At 52.6% G+C, this 24,433-nt stretch overlaps 2 protein-coding genes across 4 annotated transcripts; one reads left to right on the top strand and one right to left on the bottom strand.

Moving 5' to 3' along the window:
- Positions 1 to 970: 970 nt before the first annotated feature.
- On the top strand, positions 971 to 12,238 carry TEKT1 (tektin 1). Of its 2 annotated transcripts, none has more exons than XM_079954570.1 (8): positions 971 to 1,073; positions 3,059 to 3,268; positions 4,708 to 4,873; positions 5,107 to 5,235; positions 5,560 to 5,703; positions 7,741 to 7,963; positions 9,863 to 10,059; positions 11,942 to 12,238. In XM_079954570.1, exons 2-8 carry the CDS (start codon positions 3,079 to 3,081, stop codon positions 12,099 to 12,101), a joined length of 1,209 nt encoding a protein of 402 aa, XP_079810696.1. In that variant the 5' UTR covers positions 971 to 1,073; positions 3,059 to 3,078; the 3' UTR covers positions 12,102 to 12,238. The 2 variants fall into 2 exon arrangements, with proteins under 2 accessions (XP_079810696.1, XP_079810695.1); XM_079954569.1 differs by having other exon boundaries at positions 978 to 1,073; positions 3,032 to 3,268.
- Positions 12,239 to 12,683: 445 nt separating this feature from the next.
- Positions 12,684 to 23,720, bottom strand: XAF1 (XIAP associated factor 1). Of its 2 annotated transcripts, XM_079954600.1 has the most exons (9): positions 23,524 to 23,720; positions 21,932 to 22,010; positions 20,871 to 21,006; positions 19,659 to 19,715; positions 18,590 to 18,785; positions 16,088 to 16,155; positions 14,894 to 15,250; positions 14,247 to 14,313; positions 12,740 to 12,880 (listed from the first exon to the last, which is right to left on the bottom strand). In XM_079954600.1, exons 2-9 carry the CDS (start codon positions 21,997 to 21,999, stop codon positions 12,867 to 12,869), a joined length of 963 nt encoding a protein of 320 aa, XP_079810726.1. In that variant the 5' UTR covers positions 22,000 to 22,010; positions 23,524 to 23,720; the 3' UTR covers positions 12,740 to 12,866. The 2 variants fall into 2 exon arrangements, with proteins under 2 accessions (XP_079810727.1, XP_079810726.1); XM_079954601.1 differs by lacking the exons at positions 21,932 to 22,010; positions 23,524 to 23,720 and adding an exon at positions 21,572 to 21,845 and having other exon boundaries at positions 12,684 to 12,880.
- Between the last annotated feature and the right edge of the window lie 713 nt (positions 23,721 to 24,433).

The following is a 24,433-nucleotide window of genomic DNA, read 5'->3' as shown; positions in this document are numbered from 1 at the left end:
GCATGCGCAAGGCCATGCTTTAAGAAAGGACTTTTGCTGCCCGCGCCCCGCAGTCATAGGAGGTAGAGTGGTCCTGAGTAGGAAGGTTCTTTTTAGCTACCCTGGTTCCTCAATAGCGGGAAGGAAGCAGGACACGGATGACAACAGAGACCGACAACTAGAGTGAACGCTGCCTCCTCTGATGGTGAAGGCAGCAGAGCACAGCCTCCATCATGGCTAGTGAGCCCTTTAGTAGTCTTATTGTCCTCCAGGAATTAGACTAATCCTCTTTTTACAGGTTAACTGCGCTACTGTGAAGGGCCTTCCTTTTGTCTGTCCAACCCTGCTGCGCGAAAGTACAATAATAACAAATATATATACACACACACGCGCATAGTTGTTAGAGAGTTGGATTAGGACCTGGGAGAGATCAGGGTTCAAATCCCCACTCGGCCATGGAGCTCACTGGGGGTGCCTTTGTGGGCCAGCCACTGCCTCTCAGCCTAGCCTACCTTAGAGGGTTGTTGTGGGGATTAAAAGAAGAGGGTGAGGAGATCCATGTACACCATCTTCAGCTCCTTGGAGAAAAACGTGGGCTATAAATGCAATCAATCAACGCTTCAGTATCTTTGGAGCGTCCCACAGATTCCTCGTCTTACGAGAGGGGAAGGAAAGCCGTCCTCTGTCCACACCATGCGTTATTTTATAAATGCCTCTATCATGGCCCCCATTCCCCACACTACAGTAACAATAAAAAACTCCAGTCGCTTTCCACTTCTGGAGAACGAGGGGGCCCCTGAGCATGTGCCGAGCGCCCGTCCTCCCCGTCCTGGCCAGTGGTAGAAACGCCGCCCTCTCGGTTTATCAGGCTTCGCGCCTTTTCATTCAGTCCAGGGTTCGTTCATTCATTCCTTCCCTCCTCCGCGGGTTCGGAGGCGGCGGCAGCCAATCGCGGCCGCATTCTGGAACTCCGCCCCCGTTGCCGCGATCCCGCGTTACCCGTCCCCATGGCGACGGGTTTGTTGCTCAGCGCTTCAGCTTTTGATGCTTCGAGCGCGCGCGCCGAGGACGAGAGCTGCTGCTGCTGCGGAAAGGTGATCTGGCTTCTTAAACCTTAATCCTCTTCGCTGCCTTCTTTCGACCTAGATTTAGAACCTTCAGGGCTTTTGCAAGCAGGCGATCCAGTGCCAAAGAGGGGCTGCGCGCTAGGATCCTAAATCCCCGCCCCCCCTAATTTGCGCTGAATGCAGCGCCCTCCAAGCCTCTCCCATCTCCCAGCAACGGAGGGTGGTCCTAGTAGGCGGTGCCAGAGGGGGGGGGGTGAGCAAGCCCCCCCAACCAAGGAACTCGCCCCCCTATTTCAGAACTGCTGGCATTAATAGGCCGTCGTTTTTTCTTTCTTGCTCTCCTAGAAATATACTTGCCCCTTCTGTGCCCCCCTTTGTAACACAGAAGTGGTCTGTCAACAAGGCCTGGTCCTTGAAGCCAGACTGTATTAAGAATGTATGTGCAGGAAAAACTCAGTCTTGAGCCAATTTGATAGGAGGCTCCCTGGCTGAATCAGGAATTCCGCTCTGACCATGCAGACCTGCTTTTTCTCTGAGAATGTGACATACTTTTTAAAAAGGTAAAGGTACCCCTGCCCGTACGGGCCAGTCTTGACAGACTCTGGGGTTGTGCGCCCATCTCACTTAAGAGGCCAGGGGCCAGCGCTGTCCGGAGACACTTCCGGGTCACGTGGCCAGCGTGACATCGCTGCTCTGGTGAGCCAGAGCCGCACACGGAAACGCCGTTTACCTTCCCGCTGGTAAGCGGTCCCTATTTATCTACTTGCACCCGGAGGTGCTTTCGAACTGCTAGGTTGGCGGCGCTGGGACCGAGCAGCGGGAGCGCACCCCGCCGCAGGGATTCGAACCGCCGACCTTTCGATCGGCAAGCCCTAGGCGCTGAGGCTTTAACCCACAGCGCCACCTGCGTCCGACATACTTTTTATGCCTGTGTAAAACTAAGGTGAAGGAAGGCCTCTTTATAAACTCAGGGCTGGCAAGGGGTGTGAGGAGAGCAGGTACAAATTATTGGTGGTTTGGAAAGGGGGCCTGGACCCCAAATATCTTGCATATGCTTTATGTAACACACACACACACACACACACACGCTTCTGAATAATGGCTTGTATACTTGTACCATGGACTGAGCGTTTCCGACTCTGTACAAACATTTGCTTCTGCACTTTGACAATAGGACACTGCTGCAAAATGCAATCACATTTGGAGGTTTTCGTTTTTGTAAGCGAACCCCCTGCTGATAACAGCAAAATTGTGGTGTGATGCGCGCTGTGTTACACCCACGTTTAACATTTGAAGCGTATGGTTACAGTACAGTGGTACCTCGGGTTAAGAACTTAATTTGTTCTGGAGGTCCGTTCTTAACCTGAAACTGTTCTTAACCTGAGGTACCACTTTAACTAATGGGGCCTCCCGCTGCTGCTGCTGTGCGATTTCTCTTCTCATCCTGAAGCAAAGTTCTTAACCCGAGGTACTATTTCTGGGTTAGTAGAGTCTGTAACCTGAAGCGTCTGTAACCCAAGGTACCACTGTATTGACATTAGTCATTAGGACCTTAACATTCTCAACAGGTAACAAATATTAACATACTTATCATTAACTGAGATCGCACATTTCTTTTATATCCTGTGTAATGCTTTTTTAGGTGGTTCATTCATTCTGGGGTTCATTCATTCCCTCTTCCTCGGGTTCCGAGGTGGCAGCAGCCAATCGCAGCCACATTCTGGAGCCCCTCCTCTGTACCTCCATTACCTGCTGGTTGGAGCCCCAAACCATTTTTTTCACTGGGGCTAAACCTGCTCTCAGTAGACCTGTATCAGCCTGTGTAACCTATAGTCTGGTGGACTCCGCTTAAGGGGGGGGGGTTCCCCAGCGGTTGCTGTTGTTCTGACCAAGTAAAGCTGTCTTAAACACCACAAATGGTGTAGTTAATTGAAGAAAATCCAGTTCACCTCCTCCTCTTCCTCCGTCTGAATCTCCTTCTCCAGGTGCTGAACTACCCTCTCTCCCTGGAGGACCTTCCTGAGAAGGGAGCATGGCCAAGCTCCTGCAAGCGCCCCCCAAGTTCCTGCCCACTGAGTGGCACATTGCCAACAAGGCCCAGTACAGCAGCGCGGAGGCCGAGAGATGCCGCTCCGAGCGCTTGTTGGACGAGAGCCAGCGTCTGGTGGATGAAGTCGAGAGGACCACCCAGAAGACCCAAAGCGATGTCAATAAGCGGATAGGTAGGTTGGGGGGGGGGGTCGTCTGCTGGAGGAGGCTTGGTTTCTGCTGGGGAGAAGGGTCAGTTCACTGGCCTCCCTTGGGCCTCCCTACAAAAGGTGGAATCTTCTTGGGGGTCCCTATCTCCACCCCCATCGTTCTGCCCGGACACTGAGATCCAGCGCTGAGGGCCTTCTGGCGGTTCCGTCATTGCGAGAAGTGAGGTTACAGGGAACCAGACAGAGGGCCTTCTCGGTAGTGGCGCCCGCCCTGTGGAACGCCCTCCCTTCAGATGTGAAAGAAATAAGTAGCTATCTTATCTTTAAAAGACATCTGAAGGCAGTCCTGTTTAGGGAAGTTTTTAATATTTAATGCTGTATTGTTTTTAACATTCGCTTGGAAGCCGGCCAGAGTGGCTGGGGAAACTCAGCCAGATGGGCGGGGTATAAATAATAAATTATTATTATTATTTTTAAAATAATATTTATTACTTTTAAAACTTACAAAAAAGAAAAAGAAGAAAGAAGACAAAAGGAAAAAAATAACAAAAAAGAGAAAAAACAATACAATACAATATATAAACTATTCAAAACACAACCTTAACACATTAAACCAAACACAATAAACTAAACAAAACAATACAAAAACAATTTAAAAGCATACATCATACCTTTTCCATATTCTATCTTTCATTCCCTTGTTTCATCGACCTCCTCTCACCTCCCTTTTTGTATTCTACTTCTATTAGTTGTCTCAGCAATTCCTTTCCCTCTTTCTCTATTTTCTGTCATATAAATGTCTTAACATATTTTTAATCTTATTTTCCATTAAAACTAGTATACTTATTTAAGCTTAACTCCTTAAAACATTTCCACTAAGGCCATAAAATTTCATTCCAACATTTTTCTATCACTCATTAATTTTACAATATTTCTATATATAAACTTTAAATTTTCCAATCTTCTTCTACCATCTCCTCTCCCCGGTCTCGGACTCTGCCAGTCACTTCCGTCAACTCCATACAGTCCATCAACCTGGAGATCTTATGTCCGAGGCTCTTAACTCTTTTCCACGTCCCTTCTGCAGGTCTTCATTATTATTATTATTATTATTATTATTATTATTATTATTATATCTCACCCTGAACTGACTGCTGAGTCAGGCAAAAGGCCCATAATTCCTAGCATTCTGTCTTCACCAGTGGACAGCTGCTCATTCCACTCGTTGGCAGCCAAGGAGTATTGAATCACTGGCCTGTAGACCCAGAGGGTGATCTAGTCCAATCTGATTCCACACCTTCGCCTGTAGCCATGAGGTTTAGCTGCTTATGTGTGTGTTTTTAAAAAGCAATCACAAAGCACGGGTTTTCTCTAACTTGAGCCCAGAGGCCCCGCCACCGCCAGAGGCCTTGGTGCTGTGGACTTCTCCCTTGGGCGTCAACTGGCTCCCTCTCTTCCCGCAGAGCAGAGGCTCGAGGAGATCAAGTTCTGGAAGCAGCAACTGGATGACAAACTCGACCAGCTTGTGAAGGAGACGGAGGTGCTGCTGTCGTTCAAGACGCGGCTGGAAAAGGCACTGGAAAATTTCAAGCAGCCGCTTTGCATCTCTCAGCAGTGTCTCCTGAACCGGTGAGGACGTGGGAATATATCGGGGGCATTATTCTGGCCTCTCCCAAGTGGAATCATAGAGTTGGAAGGGAGTCAATGGGTCATCTAGTCCAACCCTCTGCACTGCAGGCCACTGGGGCATCTGGGGGGGCACTATGAGAATGGGATGCTGGACTAGATGGGCCATTGGCCTAATCCAGCAGGACTCTTCTTATGCTGCTATTGCTCTCCTTTCCTCTTTTTTTCTGCTCCAGGGAGAGGCGCGTTGGGATTGACCTGGTCCATGATGAGGTGGAACAGGAGCTGATCAAGGAAGTCGAGGTCCTTCAGGGAGTGGTTGATCTGCTAGAGAGGACGCTGGAGCAAGCCATTGAGCAAGTCAGGTATGGGGGAGGACACATCGGGGGGGGGGGGGCAGGCAGAGGGTGGGGATTCTGGAGAGTGTGTGGGCAGGGCTGGAAAAGTGTGTGTGTGTGTGTGTGTGTGTGTATACAGCTATTCCCAGGATGTGTGGATGGGTTGCAGGTGAAACAATCTCCTTCAGTATTGTCTACTCTGCAGGTGAAAGACGGATAATAAATTTAATAACAGCAAGTAGTGATGATACTTCCATGCCACACCTGATTGCCACTGCAGCCTGGCATTGCCTTCCACCCCCTTTCTGCCCCATTCTCTTCCCCACCCAATGGCCGATTTTCCTCTTCCAGGCTCAACCGCTCCGCCAAGTACAACCTGGAGCAGGACCTGAAGGACAAATACACCGCCTTTAACATCGACAACTATTGCTCCAACCTCAACAACAACACGCCAGACATCAGATGCGCCCAGAATGTCCTGAAGGTTGAGGAGAAGTGAGTCTCACAGCGGGTTGAGGAGGGTGGCAGGTGCACAACGTGGGTAGCTGAACTCTTGTGGAGTTCTCTTCACTTCAACGAGGTGTGGGGCAAGGAGAGAGTTGCCCCATGTGGGTAAAGATGGGGTTGGCAGTTCTTTGGGGCAGCAATGGAGTTGGCTTCCCAAAAAAGGTTCTGCTGCTTTCTACCCTCTGTTGCCCAGGTGGTATTGACCAGGTGACATAACCTCAGGCTCTTTCTACCGCCATCCAATTGTTGTTGCTGGCATCCGTCTGTCTAGAGAGACAATGGAGTGTGCCTCTGGGGGTCAAGTCAAACTGCTGTATTAGCAGCAGCGAAGTGACGTTTCAGGGGTGCAAGGCTGGGCAGTGTGTATGGAGCTCCTGGGCTGCCCAGATGACAAGACCCCCTCTTGACCTTGCTGATGTGGTTCAAAGCAGAGCAATGTTTGGTACCAGCTTGGCTGCAGGAGTTGCTGGACGGAGGCATACAAGGCACATCTTAAGGACTCCAGATTTGTGGAGGGTTTTCTCCTTAACCTTTCCTTCTCCCCAATATTTCTCACAATCTGGTGGAATCATAATGTAACTGCAGACTCTTTGCCCACTGCTGCCCTAGGGCTAGACAGGTGTGTACACCCTGACCAGTTGTGGGAATGTGTGTGTCTCCCTCCAGGAGGAAACACCTGAAATTGCAGCTCTGAAATTGCAAGGTCAGCCCCCTGCAACATAAGCAAAGTGTCTGTTGATTCCTGAGTAGATTAAAACCAGGCACCATCAGATTAATTCTTTTGATAAGGACAAACTGGTACTGTACCCACGAACACAGGAAACTGCCTTATGCTGCATCAGAACCGTTGGTCCATTCAGTTAGTGTTGTCTACCCTGACTGGCAGCAGTGCTGGCTTTCCAGGGTTTCAGACTGAGGGCATTCTAAGCCCTATGTGGAAATGCTGCCAATGGGGATTGTCCCTTGAACCTTCCATTGCAAGGTGGATGCTGTTCCACACTTCTTCCCCAAGGACAGAGGCTGACGTGGGCACCCCACACATGAATGCACACATGCACGTGCACACACACAAACACACACAATCTCTCTCTGCCTGTTTTGAAGGAGGCACCAACTTTTATGCTTTGGAAAACCCTGAGCAGAAGACAGCTGGACGATATTCCATCTTCAGAGGCAGAGCCACGTCAGAGTTTCACATGGATTCATTGCCCCAATTCCTTAGAGAGAAAATCTTTTCGACGTTTCAGAAACAATACTGTTTATTTAGTCTTGTAAGAAAAAAAAACCTGCTCCTTTTCCCTTATGGGGTACCCAAGAGTCCGTATAGAGTCCTTATGTAGGTTTTCTATTGGTAGGAGAAAAATAACAGAGGCCAACCAGAGAATATTGAGAAGAAAAGCAGCTAGTAAGCTTGATCTTTATTAAACTGTTGCAACAGGGTGCTCAGCCACCCCACGAAGGCAGGAGAAACCCAGAACTTTGGTGCGCAAGCTCTTATATAGAAATTGCCTCCCCTGTAGCTCAGTACCACCCCCCTAAAACACCATATATACATCTACAGCAGAAAACCTGTCTGCCAGGATACCTAATAATGGTCACTGATTGCTTTTACCTGGGCATCCTGGTCATTCTTTTGTGATGGTTAATACTTAGTTCCTGAATCCAGGTCACAGGCTCACCCTATTCATACACAAATGTGCCCTTAAGGCAGGATTTGTGAGCACAGAGAGAATGGGGAGGCTTTCCCCATTTCCTTCCTCCTTGCAGAGAAACATTTGAGGTCAATTTGGGAGAGTCAAAATGGTTTCAGGACTGTTTTCCTATACTGTTTCAGACATGTGGTTTATATATTTATGTATGTGGTACATTTATGAACATTAACTTTCTTAGACCTTATAATTCTCATAACATTTAGCATCACTGGGACCACCCCCCAGAATCTCTCTCCCCTTCCTGAAGATTTAGGGCAGGCCAGCTAGGAGTGACCCTCCCCACTTCCCTCCCCCCCTCTCATTCCCCCGGCAGCTCGGTGAGCCCCGAAGAATGGGAGGATTTCTCGAACATGAATGTGGAAAAGGCCGACCAACAGCGCAACAACTCCCTGGCACTGAGGGCCCTGATTGACAGCATCCTCTCCCAGGCGGCCAGCGACTTGCGCAAGCAGATCAACACCGTCAACGTCGCCTTCCGGAACCGGCTGAAGGAGACCAAGAGCGCCAAGGCCAAACTGGAGGACCACCTGGACAAGGTAAGCACAGCAGCGAAAGCTCCATCTGGTCACCACTTAGCCTGGTGGTTCCCTAAGTGAGTGGTAGCACCCCCGGGGGGGGGGGCAGTGGAATTCCCTAGGGGGGCAATGGAGGTGTCCGTGAGTATCAGACTCTGAAAAGGTGGCATCACATTACTGGACCGAGTGCATCTGTGTTCATTAAATGATATCGTTTTAATATGTGCAGTTGCTACAGTTTTTCTTCTTTTACTGTGTTATTGTCTTCCATTGTGGGTTGTGTAAACCACTGTTCTGAATACAGTGGTACCTCTGGTTGCGAATGGGATACGTTCCAGAGGCCCGTTCACAATATGAAATGAGTGCAACCCGCAGCTGCGCGTCTGTGCACACGTGGGCTGCAATTTGCCGCTTCTGGCATGCGTGTGACATCATTTTGCGCTTCTGCGCATGCACGAGCGGCGAAACCCGGAAGTAACCCTTTCTGGTACTTCCGGGTCACTGCAGGACGTAACCTGAAAGAACATAACATGAGGTATGACTGTAATGCTTTTCATAGGGTAGGGAGGAGTTGATGGAACGAAGGGGGCAAACCGACGGTTTCTCTTTTCCACCCCATCACCATGTTTAGGGGTTTTGTGTGGCACTGGGGCTAGTGTCACACTAGGAGAGATCAAGCAATGATTCCCCGCTCAGCCATGAAGCTTACTGGGTGACCCTGGGCCACTCACTGCCTCTCAGCCATACCTGCCCTGCAGGGGTGTTGTGGGCATTTAACGAGGAGGTGGAGAACAATGTATACCACCCTTGGAGAAAAGGGTAGTGTGCAATTGCAGTAAACGAATAAAATTACATAAACTACCTATGTCAATCCTGGGGAAAGCAGCATGTCTGATGCCTATCAGGGCTCTGAGCTCTCCCAAGCCAGCTTTCCACTCTTTTAAACTGCAATGCTCAGGTTTTAACAATGGACTTGGTTGAGAGGCATGGCACCTCCTCTCAAGGATCAATCCCCAAAGATAATCCCCATGTAGGGATGGCAAAGGGACGCAGGTGGCGCTGTGGGTTAAACCACAGAGCCTAGGACTTGCCAATCAGAAGGCTGGCGGTTCGATGGGGTGAGCTCCTGTTTCTTGGTCCTCGCTCTTGCCAACCTAGCTGTTTGAAAGCACCTCAAAGTGCAAGTAGATAAATAGGTACCATGCGCTGCTCTGGTTCGCCAGAAGCGGCTTAGTCATGCTGGCCACAAGACCCAAAAGCTGTACGCCGGCTCCCTCGGCCAATAAAGCGAGATGAGCGCCGCAACCCCAGAGTCGGCCACGACTGGACCTAATGGTCCCTTTACCTTTACCTTTTAGGGGTGGCAAAGAATTCCTGTAGCACCTCTGAGGCCGGCTGCAGTGTGGACCAGTGTTGAGAGTTTCAGGTCCAGAGACCATAGATTTGCTCTCCAGACACATCACCCCAGTTGCTTCCTAATGGGCTGCCTTTTGTGTGAATGGGGGGGGGAGGGAGAAGAGGAGAGGAGACTGAGATGCGGTACAGTAGCCACCTTCAAATATATGAAGAATCATCACATAGAGAGGATGGAGCAAGTTTGCTTTCTGCTGCTCCAGGGGGAAGGACTCAGGCCAATGGAGTCACAATACAAGGAAGGAGGCGACGACTAAACATTGGGAAGAAGTTTCCAACATTAAGAGATGGTGGAGCATCTTGGAAGGTGGTGGGCTCTCCTTCCTTGGAGGTTTTCCAATAGAGGTTGAATGGCAGGACTAGATATCCCTTGGGGAACCCTTCCAACTCTACAGTTCTAGGATTCTATGCTCTGACTTAGCTGGGGCAGCAGAGAGGGGAAGTGGCGAGTTTGTCCTCCGAGATCTTCCTGCCCTGCTCCTGACTCCGCCCTGCTTCTGCTTGAAGGTGATGGAGCAGGTCAGTGCTCAGGAAAAGAACATTGACTCCCTGAAGAAAGCCATCTTGGACAAGGAGGGGCCGGCCAAGGTGGCCCAGACCCGCCTGGAGACGAGGACCCACCGGCCCAATGTGGAGCTCTGCCGGGACAAGGCGCAATACCGGCTGATGCGGGAGGTGCACGAGATCAACCACAACATCCAGAGGCAAGTAAAACAGCCGCAGGGCCAGGCCCACCCCAGAGCTCTCCCTGGCGGGTAGCAGCACCCTCCTTGCTCCAAAGCAGCAGCCAGAAGTGGGTGGGTGGGTGCTGCCTTGCAAAGGATGCACTTTGTGGTTCCTCAGCAGGGGGCCTTGAAGTACCCAGGCTTGTACATTTGACTGATGCTTTAATGTATTTTTAATCTCCTGTTGGAAGCTGCCCAGAGTGGCAGAGTGGTTGGCTGCAGTGGAGTTTGTCTGCATTTGTGAAGAGGTGGAGGGCTTGGCCAGACTGATTCGTATGCAGTGGCGTAGCATGGGTTGTTAGCACCTGGGGCAAGGCAAGTAATTTGCGCCCCCTAACCCGTTGATTTGCGCCCCCTAACCTGTGGATTTGCGCCCCCTAACCCTAACCCCCAGATGTTGCACCCGGTGTGGCCGGCCCCCCCCCTGCACCCCCCACGCTACACCACTGTTCGTATGCTGTCATTGGATTATTGTTGCATCCAAGACCAGTTTTAAGTCCTTATCATGATATTGCTTTCATAATTTTTGACCTGGCCATAGATTGCAAATGATGACGTGTGTGTGCGCTATGCAAAAATCACAATGTGGGAAAACCCATGAAGCCAGCCAATACATAGTTCCATCCTTATTTCAGACATTGTGATATATCAGTATACAGTGATGTTTAGCTCATGATAAATCATTAAGTTGGAAACCAGATACTGCCCAGAAGTTCTCTTCAGCAGAACTTGGGGGGTTGCTGGCTTTTGGAGGGGTGGCTGCAAGGGGAGCTGGATGGAGCAATCGTGGCTGTTTTGTGGACCACCTTGTGAAGCCACAAAACCCCCTTCCTTGTTTTATGGGGCACAAACAGGAGGTCTGGCAGGGTCAGTCTCTTGGCACCTACTTGCCCATTCAGTGCATCCTGGGAATGAACCGACCTGCCTTTCTCTCCTGAAGTGGAAAGGAAGGTTGGATATTCCTGGGGAATGTTTCAGGGAATCCCAGGAACTCAAAGGGACTGAGCAGGGCCTGATTCTAGTGGGGCGAGAGGGAGGTAGGGGCCAGGTAGCAGTGCACCACCTCCTTACCTGCCTTCCTGGCAAACGGAGTAAGTTATGCAAAGCAACCAAATTCACATGCATGTTCTCGTGGACTTCCAGCATAGCTGGAAGTTGGAAGATCCAGCACGGATAAAAGAAAGGACCTTCTCACACAGCTCATAGTTGAAACTATGGAACTCCCTTCCAGAGTGATGGCCACCAGCCAAGATGGCTTTAAAAGAGGACTGGACAAATTAGCAGAGGGACGAGGGGGCTACCGATGGCTATTAGCCACGATGGCTGTGCTCTGCCTGCAGAGTCACAGGCAACAATGCTTCTGGGTACCAGTTGCTGGAAGCCACAGGAGGGGAGAGAGGGCTCTTGCGCTCAGGTCCTGCAATGTGGGCTTCCCTTTGGGGCATCTGGTTGACCAAGTGAGAATGGGATGCTGGACGAGACATCTGATCCAGCAGGTCCTTAATTTTTTTATGGGACCTCCAGGTGTAGTGGCAGTCTATCTCGATTCCTAGTCTGTTACGAGATATTTAGCCACTGTGAGAACAGGATGCTGGGCTGGACAGGCCTTTGGCCAGAACCAGCAGGTGGTTCTCATGCAAATTTGGTTGTTTCCCATAATTCTCAAGTGGAATTTTGGGTGTTAGGCTCCCATCAGCCTGTGGGCAAATGTACTCAACCACAGGTGTCAAGATGGATAGATAATTTATTACGGTCAAAGACCAGCTCAGATGGGAGAGTTCTGGTGGGGCCAGGAGCAAGGAGGATCTGCTTGTCCCCTCAGAGGCCCGTGACCCTCTTTCCCTCTGCTCATCCCTTACAGGCTGAAGGAGACCCTGGCCCAGGCCGACGCCGAGCTGAAAGGCCTGAACCGCCGCCAGCTGTCTCTGGAGGAGGAGATCCAAGTCAAAGCAAACACCATCTACATCGACGAGGTCCTCTGCATGCAGATGAGGGAGTCCATCGCCATCAACAACTTTTGACCTCGAAGCAGCGCTGGTGCAGTCTCTGCGCTCCACAGACTCCACTCCTCTACACAACCCCGAATGGACACAAAGGGGCTCAAATCGCTTTAAACTTTATATGGGACAATAAAGTAGAAGCCAAGGGTTCCTTGTAAGCCACCTCTCCCCACTGTAACACACAGAAACAGACCCTTTTTCTGGGGCAGGGTATGGTCAGTAGGACTGGCCGATATTTGGTTTTCAAAATCGTGATGTATCAGCAGCTAAATATTGGGATATGCTAATATATCACCATGCCGAAAATGTATCTCGGCTGCTTCTTCCTCCCCATTTTAGGGGAGGAAGAAGCGGCGGAGAGGCATCGCCTAGCCCTACAGACTGATCCCACAAACAAGACCGGTATAGGGGCTTGATCAGCTGAGGGGTGGCGCATTCCTTGCTTTTGGGCTGGCTACGGATGCTGCAGGACACGGGTCCCATTCCCTGTGGGGGCTTCAAGCTGGCTCACCTCAACAACACCCTTGTCTGCCCCCCACCCCCGCGAGTCTCTGTGATTCCTTTTCCGCCAGAGTCAATCCCAAAGTGGCTCTTTGTACTCAGTCACGGGTGCGAATCGTAGCTTTTTTATTCTCAATAAGGCAGAGCGGGGCTTGTGCGTTGCAAAGCGCTTTACTTTGAACCTGATCCTGCAGGGAGGCAAAAAAATCTGGGCTGGCCCAACGCTCAGTGGTGGGAGATGTGACTGCCGCTGCCCAGGGATCTTCCTGCAAGAGGGATGTCTCTCTACTTCGACTCCTCTGCAAGACAAGATGAGCAAAGGAGGCTCAGTTCCATGGCATGATTTGTTTTTTCAGGGGAGTCTGGGGGCCTTCAGCAATGGCTGTGGGGCAGTGTGTGTGTGTATGTCCTATGCCATACATAGCCAGGCTAGAAGGCAAAGCAGGACACACACAGTTGTACAACACCCCAAAAGTGTGTTGGCTGATTCCTGTCTGCCGCAGCAGCAAAGGGCGTTTGCTGAGGTTGCCTCTTCCCAAAGTGGCTCCCTAGATTGGACCACCCCTTGTTCCTGGAAGCTGCCTTGTGGGCCCACTGGGTGGGGAGGGGGGTTGAAAAGGGCAGCAGATACACAAAATGGGGTCTGCAATCCCCTGTGGTCCCTGGGAGGACATCCTGAGGGTGGGGGTGGGCATAGCATGCACAGGATCTCCCACTTGGAGGGAGAAATGGATCAATCACTTGCCCTCCAAAAGACACTGCAAGCTTTCAAATAGCTGCAGGGGGAGGTCCAGCAACAGGGATTGGAGATGACGCTCTAGGTGTAATAAACCCCAAACCCAGCAAAGGATAGAGGAGCTTTCAGAGGGTAAAGGCCGCTCAGCGGTGGAAGGTGGCGGACATTGGAGGTTTCTCAACAGAGGTCGGATGGTTGGGCTAGATCAGGGGTCAGCAAACCTTTTCAGCAGGGGGCGGTCCACTGTTCCTCAGACCTTGTGGGGGGCCAGACTATATATTTTTTTTTGGGGGGGGGGGAGAATGAATTCCTATGCCCCACTAATAACCTAGAGATGCATTTTAAATAAAAGCACACATTCTGCTCATGTAAAAACACCAGGCAGGCCCCACAAATAACCGAGAGATGCATTTTAAATAAAAGGGCACATTCTACTCATGTAAAAGCTAGCTGATTCCTGGACTGTCCATGGGCCGGATTTAGAAGGCGGTTGGGCCAGATCCGGCCCCCCAGCCTTAGTTTGCCTACTCATGGGCTAGATGACCCTTGGCCGTCTCTTCTGTGATTCTATTCCTATTCTATCCCTTCAGCCCCTCCTCGCCTCAGGGTTGCAGTGACAGCAGGAGGAGACCAGAGGCTCTGCCCCTGCTTATGCACCCTCCCTGGACCAGAAGAGAGGGGTCAGGGTGGATTCTGCCTGAAATAAAGCATGGCAGAGTAGCAAGAGCGTCAGGCCATGACTGGAAGGGAACAGCATTCAAATCCTCACCCCACTTGACCATGAAGCTCACTGGTAGGCCTTGGGCCAGTCCCTGCATCTCAGCCTAGCCTACCTCGCAGGGCTGTTGTGGGCATTAAATGAGGGGGAGACCACGTACGCCACCTTGAGCAGCAGATATCAACAGAATGCAGTCGAATAAAATAAATACCTCCTTTCCTCAGGATCCGGGGGCTCCGTCGCAGGGCCTGCAAAGAAGCTCCCCGTTGACACTTTTTCTGGAAGGAGGAGAGGAGGCGTGGTGAGGGTCTCTCCCCCTGCAGCCTTAGACCCTCTATTCCCCTGAACAGGAGGTTTATACAGGCAGATACATGTCCCAGACTGGCCAAACGTCTGTAGGAAATCTCCCCTCCTGCTGTCAAGGAGGAGCCAGCAGGTGGTGCCACTGTTCACCCTGGGGGCAAGCAAGCACAGCCCCTCCCCCACAAATGTCAAAACTTTCAGGCCGGGGTGGTGAGCCTCTGGGGCCCCCTCTGGACGCTGCTGGGCTCCAACTCCCATTCAGGGTCGAGAGTTCGAGCTCCACGCTGGGCACTGCAGAGGGTTGGACTAGATGACCCTCTAGGTCCCTTCCAATTCTATGAGTCTTTCAGGTGGGGAGGGCCGGTGGCCTCTTGCAAGCCTGAGAAGGAGCAACAAAAGGGGAGACATTCTGGAGCAAGGTCTCTTTCTCTGGGGGTGCCCCTCTTGGGAACCTGGGGGTGGGATTCAGGTGGAGAGCTACCCCCCACTTGCAATCTGCAAATGCCCCCCATTTCCACCCAGCCAAAGCCTTCCTCTTCCCTTCCTGCTCCTCACCTCGTGCTTCTGCAGGGTGGGCCTGGGCAGGAGGATGTTGCACTGGGAGCAGGTGGCCAGTTGGTCATAGGCTGTGGCGGCCTCTTCCTCATCCCCCAGGGCCTGGGGCAGGGTGGAGGTGAAGGCCGGCCGGCTGGAGGACTTCTTGGGCCGAGAGGGCTTCATCGAGGGTCTCCCCAGGGAAGACAGCTCCTTCTCCTTTATCTTGGGCCGGACGTCCTTCTCGGCCGCAGGGCTCGGGGTGGGGGGCGGAGTGGCTGGGGTCAGGGGGCTTGAGGCGGACGGAGGGGAGGTGGGCTCTGTGGATGATCGGGTGCTGAGGGCCCCCAGGAGCTGAGAGAGGGGGCTGCACTCGTTCTGCGAAGGAGAAAAGGGGTGGTTGGAGTTGGGCAGAGTCAGGGCCAGGGAGGGGCTTTCTCAGCTGCATAACCCCCCCTCCCCAAATGAAGAAGCTGGCTGGAGTCCCACACATGGGGGCAAAAGGCTTGGTGTGGATCGGGGTGCCCTCTTTGCTGTGCAGACAGCCTCCCCACACCCCAAGCTGGGTGACTTTCAGGTGGGAAGGAGCCAAATCACCCCTCCCAACTTTACCCTAGCAGGGAGGGGGATCTTTAGTCATGGGGAGGGGGTCACAACCCAGTAGGCAAAATGGGCTGGGGAATATCAGGCTGAATGTGGCCCTCCTGAGCCCTTTAACCGGCCCCTGGGAGTCTCTGCAGAGCACAGCCCTCTTCTGTGCCCTCAAAGCCTTGGGGTGGCTGGAATGGGCCCTTGCACTGTGTTGTTGGTGCGTGTGTTGTGGTTGTGGCTCATTTGTGTGGTGTACAAGCCACTGACTCCCCCCCCCCCTGGATTACATACTACTAGACAAAGCTTCCTATCCATTGCTCCACCCACTTTTGCCTCTGGCCCCACCCACCACTGGCACACAGCCCCCCCCCCCGGAAAGCTGCCCGAGAGGGAATGTGTCCCACTGACCTCCCCATCCCTGGGCTCCAGGGTTTGGCTGGTAAGATTCCAGTGACTTGACAGGTGTCACAAATTGCCACCCTGCTGCAGTCCCTTCACTCGGCTACCTGTCTTGGAGAGCCGGCTGGCAACTGCCATTTGCTGGTGGGAGGGTAGAATCTCTGCCTCCTCTCATGGGCCCCAGTCAAAGCCCCCATGGTGGTGAGATGGAGCCAGGAAGCTTACCAGGTGCTGGAGGTACTTCTCGTCAGGGAACCAGCTGTTGCACTGCTGGCACAGATTGGCCTTGGGCCCTGTAGCAGGGAGAAAAAGGGTTACTTGCAGCAGGCGGACCAAGCCAGTGTCCTAGATTGGTTGGGCATAGAGGAATGATGGGAAGTGTGATGGTCTGGGACTTGGACTCGGAATCAGAGGAGACTCAGTCTGCACTGGATCCTTTGCCTCAGGCATCACCTGAACCACATCTGGGGCCTGATCCCGAAGAATCCCAGTCTGCACAGGTTCCCCTGCAACAAACACTAGCTGGGCCGAGTCAGGGGCCTGAGCCTGCCCTGGCTCCAGATGTGGGGATTACCTTGTTGCCTTCAGCTGGGCCATCACTTACAGCTGCTCCACTACCGGTTGGGTCAGGGGAGGCTGAGGCAGCCCCTGGGCCTAGTAACCCACCGACATCTCCTGAGCTGCAGAGACTAAGGTCTGAGAGAAGGAGAGACCTGAGTACTCGCAGGAGGAGTGCCCGCCTTTGGGCGAAACAGGGAGGTGAGTCGCCAGGGGATCAGGACCAGCCGCTACCCTAACAAAGATAAAAGGCTGTCAGACCCTGCCCCAGGTTGCAGGAGCAACATTGCTGTATGCTAGATCCTGCCTGAGATCCTGTACCTGTCCTTGCCTTGTGACCTGCCTTGGCCCTGTCGGACTGACCCCTAGCGGAACCTTCAGATTCTGGACTGGTCCTGGACTATGTTTCACAGAAGGAACCAGTTGGGGAGCCCCCAAGGGAAGAAGGCTCAGAGCCCACAGAGGGGTGGTGGGACCAGAGAGAGAAGATTGGGAAGAGGAGGTGTCGGAAGCTGAAGAGATAACAGGGCTTAGTGAGCAGAGAGAAGTCCAGAATCAGAAGCTGAAGCAGGAGAGGAGGGAGACCAAGAGGCAGAGAAGAGTCCAGCTGGTGAAGTCACAGGTGTCTCCCCCTCCTGCTGTGACAAAGCTCCCCCGGTCTCACAGAACCAAGAGAGGCATAAAAAGGACAGAGGAGAGGTTGGCTGCATGCAGGCACAGTCTCAGTTCTCCCCAGGGTCAGCAGCTATACCACCCTTTGCTGGGACGAAGGAGATAAGGGAGGAGGCAGTGATGGCCACCAACCTGGTTGGCTTTGAAACAGAATTAAACAAATGCATGGAGGAGAAGCCTATGGATGGCTACTAGCCATGGTGGCTATGCGCTGCCTCTCTGGTCCATGGCAGCGATGCATCTGAGTAATACCAGTTGCTGGAAGCCACAGGAGGAGAAAGGGCTCTTGTGCTTGGATCCTGCTTGCGGGTGCCCCCCAGAGGGCATCTGTTTGGCCCCTGTGAGAAGAGGATGCTGGACTGGATGGGCTATGGGCCTGATCCACCCTAGGCTCTTCTCACATCCTTATCTGGAGGGCAGTGTGTTGGCCTTCCCTACGGGTTAATGTGGGGCATTTTCAGAGCCCCCAGAATGGGAGATGGCTTAGGAGACATCGACACCATGCAAGATTGGAGGAGTCAAGGAAAAGTACAGGCAGGGCAAGAGCCTGTCATAGACACCAAAGAAGTGTTGGTGTATGTATTGCAATTGTGCATCTTACAGAGAATAAACCACATTACAGTGAATGCAATTAAGGTCCAGCTCCCGAGTCGCTGCCTTGAGTCTTGTGACTCTCATTAACCGCCTCCTTAAAAAGGGAAACACACTTGCATGACTACAGAGGTGTAGAGTCGGGTCTGAGAGGAGAAAGTGAAGTGTGTGGGAGGCAGAGCAGATAAGTGTGAACTGAAGCCTTTTATCAAGGACAGGTAGCAGGAGGATTAACTGCTGGGGGAGCCAGCTGGGGGAATGGAAGAGGCTGGAGAACCTTCTCCCAGGAGATTAAAAGGACAGGCAAGCAACTTTGGACTCCAGTAACAACCAAACCGTTTTTCTTGCACTTAAAGGATTGCACCCTCTTGTGAGGGACTTTGTATTGAGGTCTTGTATTAGACAGCTTGCCTGTTTGCTCATCTAAATGCTACCTTTGAAGTAAAAACTCATCGCCCTCTGTCTCTGTGAGATGGGGTCACTTTAACATTGGGGTCCGTGGGGGGAAACCACTGTGCTGCAGAGGAGCCCTGCGGTATCAGACGTGGCCCACCAAGAGCAGCATCCTGTTCTCTCACTGGCCAACCATTGCCCATTATGGGAAACTGAGCTCAGCAGCGACCCTCTGCCCTTCTGTGGGTTCCAGCGACTGGTAGCCATTGCTGCCTCCAACTGTGGAAGCAGAGCATTGCCCTTGTGGCTAGTAAGCCCTCGAGTGCCCTTTCTTCCTCTGAGAACTTGTCTAGTCCTCTTTTAAAGCCTCCCATGTTGGTGGCCATCACTGCCTCCTGAGGCAGGGAGTTCCACAGTTGAACGACACACTGCTTTCTTTTCTCTGTACCGAGTCCACAGATTTTCACCGCTCACCATGTAAAAAAAAAAAAAAAAGGACTTGGGCAAACTCACCGGGGCCAGTGAGCACCTTGTTCTCCCGGCAGGTGCGACTGTGGTCTTCCAGGGCTTTGTACATGATGTACTTGCCGCAATCCCAGCACGGGGTGGTCCGGCTGCCGCAGGCCTTGAGGTGGCTCTGCAGCTGGCGGAAGGGCACCTCCAGCTCGCAGAAGTGGCACTGGGCCAGGCGCTCGGGGCAGTCTTCAGCCTGCAGGGGGAGGAGAGACAGAGGTTCGTATTGGGGAAAGGGAGCAATGCTCTAGGTGGTCACATGGTTCTCATTTAATCCCCACAACCACCCTGTGAGGTAGGCTAGGCTGAGAGGGAGTGACCGGCCCACGGAGCTTCACATGGCGGAGTGGGGATTGGTACCCTCCATGGTACTACTCCTCATTTAATCCCCACAGCGACCCTGTGAGGGAGTGACTGGCTCCCAAAGGCCACACACCCAGTGAGCCTTCATGGCCAAGTTGGGGTGGGAGGTTTTGAACCCTGGTGTCTCCCAGATGCTAGCCCAACACTCTAACCACTACACCACACTGTCTGAATGAGGAGACACAATCTTGGGAGCACCTCTTCCACCACGTCAGCTCTTCAGGGAGCCAGTGTTGGTTGCTCCCAGTCAGGCACCCCCAGAGACCACCCCAGCCTCAAACTCTTTGTCTCTGTCAGGGTGAAAAGCAGCCACGTCCAGGGATCTGGGGTGGGCGAGGAGGGGGTGTTGCTGTTCAGGCCCCTCTAACCAAACTGAGCCCGAGGGCTGCTGTTATCCCAGGGTCAGAATGGAAGCAGGCTCCTGACTCAACCTAAGTCCCAGGGGCTGGATCCGGCCCATTCGCCTTCTTAATCTGGCCCGCGGACGGTCCGGGAATCAGCGTGTTTTTACATAAGTAGAATGTGTGCTTCTATTTAAAATGCATCTCAGGGTTATTTGTGGGGCATAGGAATTCGTTCATTTCCCCCCCTCCAAAATATAGTCCGGCCCCCCACAAGGTCTGAGGGATGGTGGACCGGCCCAGGGCTGAAAAAGGTTGCTGACCCCTGCTCTCAGCAAACGCCCCCGCATCCGCCCCCTCCTTACCTCATGCTGCTCCAGTAAGAATTGCTGCATTGCCTGGTGGCAGCGCTTGCATCGGACCTGGAAGTGGGAAGAGGAGGAGGAGGAGGAGATGAGGAAGGGCATTGGCAGTGCCACAAGAAGACCCCAAGGCAGCAGGAGGGAAACCACCCCCCACCCCAAGGAACAGAGGAAGGTGCCTGATCAGCCCCTCTTCTGGGGCACATGGTGATGATACAGCAGCAGCGGAGGGCCGTTCAGCTTGCAGAATGATGCTCTACCACAGACCCACAAGGGCCTTCCCCCTCACCCCCAGGGACCAGCTTTGAGAGCCCCTTGTTCTAACCCAAGGCTGGAGGGGCTGCTCTGAGGGGCATTTACAAGGCTCCATAGATGTCACCGCGGTGAGGGCAAGAGGGCGATGGCAGAGAAAGGCAAATATGGAAGCAGAACGTTTGGGTCCGGAGTCTGCAAGGACTTCTGCCTGAGCCTGTCTTAAGGCCATATCTCCCTCACAGTGGGAAAAGGAGAGAGGATAGGGTTGCCATATTTCATAAGGTAATTTTAAGCTTTTTGAGCTGTTTCCACTGCCTTTTCCATCGCGTTGCCATACATCCGGGTTTTCCCTGACAAAACCCCCCCCCCCCCGATACCATGTTTACACTCAAAACCCCAGGACATGTCAGGTGGGTTGGTTTTGACCAGAAATGCTGTTTTTCTTGCTATGTCTCCTTAACCAGGTTGTGACAACTTTGCGAATCCCATATTGGAGACAGAATACCCCATACTGGATCAGATCAGAATTAGTTCTGGCTGCTGGGGACACAATTGCTTGTCCTTAATAATCAGTTTTGAGTAGACTTCTACCCTAACCACAGCGCAAAGGCTTGACTTTTCTTCCCCACAAGTCAGCTCCCTTCCAGGTACTGAGGCAAAAGGCCGGGGGGCAGAATCTGGCCAGGCCCCTTGGCTTTCACTCTCTGTCTTTGCCAGGTCATAGGGGCTTACAAAAGCACCCAGGGCTGGGGAAGATAGTATTTGCCCACCATGATTCCTCTGATGTGAACCCTGATCCCCAGCCCACCTCGCAGGCTCCTCTGCCCTGCAACTTGAGCACCCGCTGCCTGGGCAGTTGTGATTCCTGCATTGCAGGGGGTTCGACTAGATAACCCCCTGGGGATCCCTTCCAACTCTTCAGTTCTATTATTCTATGGGCTTTCATCCCCCACGCCCTACCTGTTCGTGGGCTGTAGCGAGGTGTTCCGCCATGTCCTTCAGCACCACTGGCTCCTCACACTTGGGGCAGATGGTCAGAAAGCGCAAACAGTGGGCCTCATGGAGGGAGAAGTTGGCAGCCACCACGTCCCGCTTGCTAGGCGAGAGAAGAGGAGCCCACAGGCCACAAGGGGCAAGTCAGCACTGCTGGAAGCCCAGCTCCCACCACCCCTGAACTGTGCCACCTGGTCTTCATAAGAACAACCATATAAGAATTGGTGCCCAAGTTGGATTTTGTTTTTCCTCCTCCCTCCTTGTTCTTTTTTCCTTGTGTGCCATGTTTTCTTAGATTGAAACCCTACAGGGGGACGGACTGCTTAGTATGTAAGCCACTCTGGGGCAAATGCTCTGTTAAAACCAGGAACGGGTGTGTGTGATTTTTCCTTAACAGCTCTAAGCAAATAAATAAGCTTGGTCCTTTTGCTAAGGCAAAGGACTTGGTTCTGCCTGGGAAGTCCTCAACAGAACTGTGAGAGGCTGGGACTTCGCCAAGAGGGTCACTGCCCACGGCAGGGACTGACCCCAAACCGAGAAGGGAAGGGAACTCTAAACGTTGCATCTGGCTGTTGTTGTAATTCTATACAAATTAATATCCATATATTTATAGCAGAACTAAGGATAGAAACAGATGCCAAATAAAACAAGCAGAAAGGAATACCTACTGTAGAAGTAAACAGACGAGAACAAGTTTCCGTATCAAAACCAAACGTCATGAATTAATATTGGAAGGTTCCAAGCAACACAACTGGAGTTCACCCAACAATTATATTGATCCAATTCCTTTTATGCTAAACGACAGATATTATTTTCTCCATGAGTCACAAAATCCGAGAGGCCCCCTTCATGCAAAACAACCGGGCCCTCTACGTTTCTTCTTAACGCGGGGCGGAGACCCTCCTGGATTGCGCCCCAGTCCCATTTATGGAGAGGGGGGTTCCCGCCCAGTCAGCCTGTTTGCAGGGAGGGAGATTCGACAGACAGACAGACAGACATTGATTGATAGACAGGGCTGCATTCCCTACCAGTTCGCGCAGACGCGTGTCTCCACCTCCATCTCCCGTCTCTGCCCAGCGCCCTCTTTCACTTTCATTTCTGCAAAATCTGTCCAGGGTGGAAACGAAAGTCAGTCGCTGGGTGCAACGTCAGCAGCCGGGCCAAGGAGAAAGCCGACTGGCCAGCCAGCTGTCCAGCCAGCAGCAGCACCCCTTGGTGGTGCTCCTTAGGGCATCCATCCCTGCTGCCCCACGCCGGCGGGGCTCCCCCTATTAACCGAGAGCGGAGCCCCGACGGCGCTTCTCGCAGCAGCGCGCGATCCTGGCGAGGCCGGACCGGTGTACCCGAGGCGGCCACCAGAGGGCAGCAGAAGAGCACATGAAGCTTGTTACCCTATACTGCGTGAGACCAGTGGGTCAATCTACGTCGGTATTGCCTACACTGACCGGCAGCGGCTCTCCAAGGTTTCAGCCTCGGTTCTCTCCTAAGCTCTACCCGCAGGTGCCGCTGGAGGGGATTGAACCTGGGACCTTCTGCATGCAAAGCAGCTATTCTGCCATTGAGCTATGACCCTTCCTATAGCTCCTTTTGCCTAACTCATCATGGTCCATGAAAACCTGTCGGTGGTGTGTGGGTCTCAGGCTCACACTCAGAGCCGCCGAGAAACACCTGGTCTGGGATTGCAGGTCTTCGAAGAAGGGAGCTTCCCCACACCCCATACCTGCTACCTCAGCTGCTTTTAACTAGAGATGCCATTGGGAATTCAGCCAGGGGTTTTCTGCCTGCCAAGCCATCAGGCTCCATTGTGCCACAAAATTTGAAGTTTTAGATTGTAAGCTCCTTGCGGGCAGAGGACCTGTCCAGTGCTGCACTGGAAAGTACCATTCTGACGGAGGGCATCCTTCTTCTACTCCTTCTCATCACCACCACAATGGAACCATAGAATTGTAGAATCAGAAGGGATCCCAAGGGTCATCTAGGTAGGTTTAGGGAAGTTTTTAATGTTTGATGCTTTGTGGGTTAAACTACAGAGCCTAGGACTTGCCGATCAGAAGGTCGGCGGTTCGAATCCCCGCGACAGGGTGAGCTCCCGTTGCTCAGTTCCTGCTCCTGCCAACCTAGCAGTTTGAAAGCACATCAAAAGTGCAAGTAGATAAATAGGTACCACTCTGGCGGGAAGGTAAACGGCGTTTCTGTGCGCTGCTCTGGTTTGCCAGAAGCGGCTTAGTCCTGCTGGCCACATGACCCGGATGCTGTACGCCGGCTCCCTCGGCCAATAAAGCGAGATAAGCAGCGCAACCCCAGAGTCGGCCACGACCGGACCTAATGGTCAGGGGTCCCTTTACTTTTTACTAATGTTCTGTTGGGAACCTCCCAGAGTGAAAGGGGAAACCCAGCCAGATGGGTGGGGTTTAAACAAATTATTATTGTTATTGTTGTTGTTGTTGTTGTTTAGTCCAACCCCTGCAACACAGGATGAATGACACGGTCTCCTGCGGATGAGCAATTCATACATATTATAGCAGGGAAGGAGATTGCTGTGGGCTTGTGCTGGGGCAGGGGGAGCAAAGGTGGAAGGTGGAAGGATGTCAGGTTCAGACCCCTGTGGAGGATCCCGTACCTTTAAGAGCAGTATAGAAACAGGGAGGGCTCTGCCTACGGGCCCTGCTTCTGCCCCCCACAGCTCTGGGGGCTTGGTGGGGCCAGGGGGATTGCCTTCACCACGTCCTGATCTGGAGGGGCTTGTCAGCTCTGGTGCTGCTGTGGTGGCCGTGGGCATCTGTCTCTGGAGGCCGAGAGAAAAACATTGGCTCTGGCCAGTTGGGGTGCCTGGACCATCCCCAGGGGAGCAGAGGGAGCTGTGCAACCCCATTACCCCACCCTCTCTGGGCATGTAACAATGGCTCTTGTTCAGCCAGCCAATTGTGGCGAGGGCTGACCACGCTCCCTGCATCCCCTGGGGCAGCATCCCCAAGTGGGGCTTCCTAGTGAGCCTCAGTGCCCGAAAGGGGGCTCAAGTCTGCTTTGGGGTTGGGGAAATTCCACAGCCGCTAATCTCCCATCAGGTGGGGACTAAGAACCCAATAGGAGCCTGCTGGATCAGGCATGTAGAACCCATCTAGTCCAGCATCCTGTTCACACAGTAGCCAGCCAGATGGTTCAGTGGGAAGCCAGCAATCAGCCCTCTCCCCTCCTGTGGCTTCCACAGCAACTGGTATTCAGAAGCCTTGCTGCCCCCGACTCTGGAGGCAGAGCACAGCCACTGTGGGTAGTAGCATCGATAGCCCTCTCCTCCTCGAATTTTCCTAATCCTCTCTTTTTTAAGGCATCCAAATTGGTGGCCATCGCTGCCTCCTGTGGCAGGGAGTTCCACAGTTTAACTGGGACCCCTTTCTAAACAGTTACACAAAAGACCCCCTTCCTGACATCTTGTGTGATTCAAAACCCCCTGGGGAGACATCCTGTTCAAGTGCGGGACCAATTCTACAGAATCGTACGGCTGGGAAGAGAGTCCAGCCTTTGGCTGAATC

Source organism: Podarcis cretensis (assembly GCF_951804945.1).
Source record: "Podarcis cretensis genome assembly, chromosome: 15".
NCBI classification, from domain to species: domain Eukaryota; kingdom Metazoa; phylum Chordata; class Lepidosauria; order Squamata; family Lacertidae; genus Podarcis; species Podarcis cretensis.
This window is presented reverse-complemented; position numbering and strand designations above follow the sequence as displayed.